Source organism: Seriola lalandi, unplaced genomic scaffold (assembly GCF_002814215.2).
Source record: "Seriola lalandi dorsalis isolate HSWRI2012SDOR001 ecotype SW California unplaced genomic scaffold, Sedor1 jcf7180001974756, whole genome shotgun sequence".
NCBI classification, from domain to species: domain Eukaryota; kingdom Metazoa; phylum Chordata; class Actinopteri; order Carangiformes; family Carangidae; genus Seriola; species Seriola lalandi.
The window spans coordinates 1-2,999 of record NW_019445422.1 but is presented as its reverse complement, the minus strand read 5'-3'; the positions used below and the strand labels follow the sequence as shown (position 1 = coordinate 2,999).

The 2,999-nt window shown below is 41.5% G+C and overlaps 1 protein-coding gene across 1 annotated transcript; it reads left to right on the top strand.

Annotated features, from left to right (window-relative positions):
- The first annotated feature begins 19 nt into the window (after positions 1–19).
- On the top strand, positions 20–2,983 carry LOC111654559 (tenascin-like). Its single transcript, XM_023405627.2, has 2 exons — positions 20–1,048; positions 1,795–2,983. Exons 1-2 carry the CDS (start codon positions 748–750, stop codon positions 2,109–2,111), a joined length of 618 nt encoding a protein of 205 aa, XP_023261395.1. The 5' UTR covers positions 20–747; the 3' UTR covers positions 2,112–2,983.
- Positions 2,984–2,999: the final 16 nt, after the last annotated feature.

Sequence of the window (2,999 nt, the reverse complement as noted above, 5' to 3'; positions counted from 1 at the left end):
TCGAGTACATCAGCTGCTCTGATTTCTCCCTGTATTTGAGCTTGTAAATGCAACCATTTGGCTCTCTGAAAGCCTTGCGCCACTAATTCCATCCACATCATTCATCGTTTTCAGTCCCATTTACATTAATTAAATGATTCTGTAGCAGGCGGAGAAAATGACACCGTACGTCACTCGCATGTCAAACAAGTGACTCAACAGTCTGTCTTAAGGTCAGGAGGGAAAACACATGGCTGTGCATGGCTTCTTCATCCATTTGAAGACAACTGTGTACTTCCACTCAAGTGGACTACTCAGAACCTTCAAAAATTAATGGCACTGGCTCAAGTGTCATTAATGCCTTAGCTGTTGCTTGAGGATAAAAAACATGTGGTCCTGGAAAAACAGGAATAATAAATCCACTTTTGAAACAAGAGAAAATGATGAAATCTTCACAGGAATACGGTAGATCAAAGACAGGACTGTGTGCAGAATTATTTCATTTTAATTATACCATGTATTCTTTTTTTAACCCAGTTTTTTCTTCACAGGTTGTTTCTTTTCCACTCATCAGCAGAGCCAGTAACAAATTCATACTTTAACCTGCTTTTATTTACTGTAGCACCCAAGCCTACCTCTCCAGATGTTCTTACGCTGAGCATCAAAGATGCCCCAACAAGCCCTAACTCTACCGCTCTGGATAACGAAACAGTTCAAACCCTCCGTCCTGTAAACACTGAGCCTCCTCCCACTAATGACACTGGTGTGATGAGCTCTGGGGCCGAGCCTGAGAGCTCAAACCTGGATGCACTGAGGAACCTCAGAGTCACAAACGTTTCCTCCACTAGAGTAAGCTTGGCTTGGTCGGCGCCTGACGAGGCGTTCGATAGCTTTGTGGTGGAGGTCAGTTCTCCATCCGGGGTGACACAAGCTCGTGTGACCACATTACCAGGAAGTGTGAGGAAGGCTGAAATAGAGGGTTTGTCGCCCTCTACAGACCATGATATTACATTACAAGGGCTGGTGGAAGGGAAGCGCTCTTTGCCTCTCAAAGTTTTTGCCACTACAGGTACATGAAGCAAATATTTCTCTTTTTTAGGCATTCATCACAACCCATCATCATCATCATCATTACATTCATACATTTTTTCCACAGATGGTTTTATTTCATCCCATATTTTCTTTTGCTTAAACCTCTGACTGATTTCTGATAAAGTGTAAGGACCACAAAAAACTGAGAGATTTTGAAATTAAAGTCACAATATTGAGGAACATATTGTAATATTATTATTAATAATGTAATAATGTTATCAGTCATAATATTTTGAGAGAGAATGTCATAATATCTTCAGAATAATGTTGGATGAAATATTTAAAGAAATGTTTTCGAAGTGAGAATATTTCAAGGTTTAACTCATTTATATTTCAAGATGAAAGACGCAGTATATCAAAATTAAATATGCATCAAAGTTATAACAGATTAAAGATTAAAGTCACAGTATTTGTCAAAATGAAAGTCATAATATCTTGAGAATGAAATTGATTTATGTTTCAAGTCATAATTTAAAAGTCATGATATTCCAATCTTAAAGTATTTTAATATCAACTTTTTTCCCCCCAAATATGATTTTTTTTCTCATAACTTAACATTTATTCTGGTAATAGTTTGATTTTAATTTCAAAATCTCTTCTTTTTTTTTTCCCTGAAGCCTGGCCCTGATAATCTGATGTTTTTAATGTGCGATTATGTGAGAGTAATTTTTATAATCCATCTTGCCATTCAGTTGACCCCACTCTGATCTGTCTATCTACCAGAGGAGCTGAAGCCCATGGTGGTGAACCTCACCATCTCTGACTTTACATGGGACGGCTTCACTGCGTCCTGGAGCCCCTCGGGGGGGGAATTTGACAGCTTTGTCATTGAGGTAACAAACTTGGAGAATTTCGCAGAGAGCCAGAACCTGACTCTGTCCGGAGACGCTTTCAGCCTGGGCATCTCCGGGCTCAATCCCAACACCAGCTACATGGTTGGCCTGTATGGGCTGTATCAGGGCTCCTTCGTTGAACCCGTGTACAGTGAAGCCACCACAGGTACCTGCGACCTGCAGTGTTGCAGAGTTTTGTCCTCCTAACTCTTTAACTTTCTTTAACTATCTTTCCATTTCAGTCAGTATCTGTGAAGCGCACACAGACACATACTAGACCCTCTGTTGTCCCACTCACAGTGGAGCGTCGGCACCTCGCTGCATGAAACGAGACCAACATAATAACCTAATTCCTGTGTTGTGATCTATGTCCATCACCCTGGCCACAGTGTACTGAGCTGCTTCATCTTAACCAACATGCCATGAACCATTCTTTGCCCTCCAGCCACTGTTTCTGTCTAGCTGAGAGAGGGCAGGGTGATGGGCGCCCGTGCCTCATCACTGAGCCAAGCAAACGCCCCTCAAATGTTCACCCTTACCCTGGACTGCTGTCTCCATCCCAGTTACCAAAGTGCATGACGCCCCCCCCCCTCCTCCTCCTCTAAGTTCCCCTGCATCGTGGTCAGGTTTGACGCTGATGTGCTGCAATGATTGCAAAAGCAAACCAATAACTTTCACCCTCCCTTGCCCGTCACATAGCGACCGCGTGATCATCTCATTTCATCCCATCAACCCTCATTCAGTGTGTAATTGATTAACCTTGAAAGATCATTTGCCCGTGGATGTGTAAGTGCTCACTGTATGCGTGAGTTATAGTGACATCTGAGCTCTGTTAGTCTGTGTGAGTGACACTGAGATTTAGTTTAGTTTTGTCGATTCTGATAAAGTTTATTTTCACAGAACTTCAAAGTAAACATCATCATTTCCTTTTGAACTACTAGGTGGCAAATGATTAAACCTTCTTGTCCTTATCAAGGTAAAATGCTAATAATTTAATCTGAGGTTAACAGTAACGCCACTCTGTTTTCCATCTGACTAATAAACTGTCTACTGCATGTTTGCCTGTAAATACGTAGGTTTCATCGCATGTAAAAA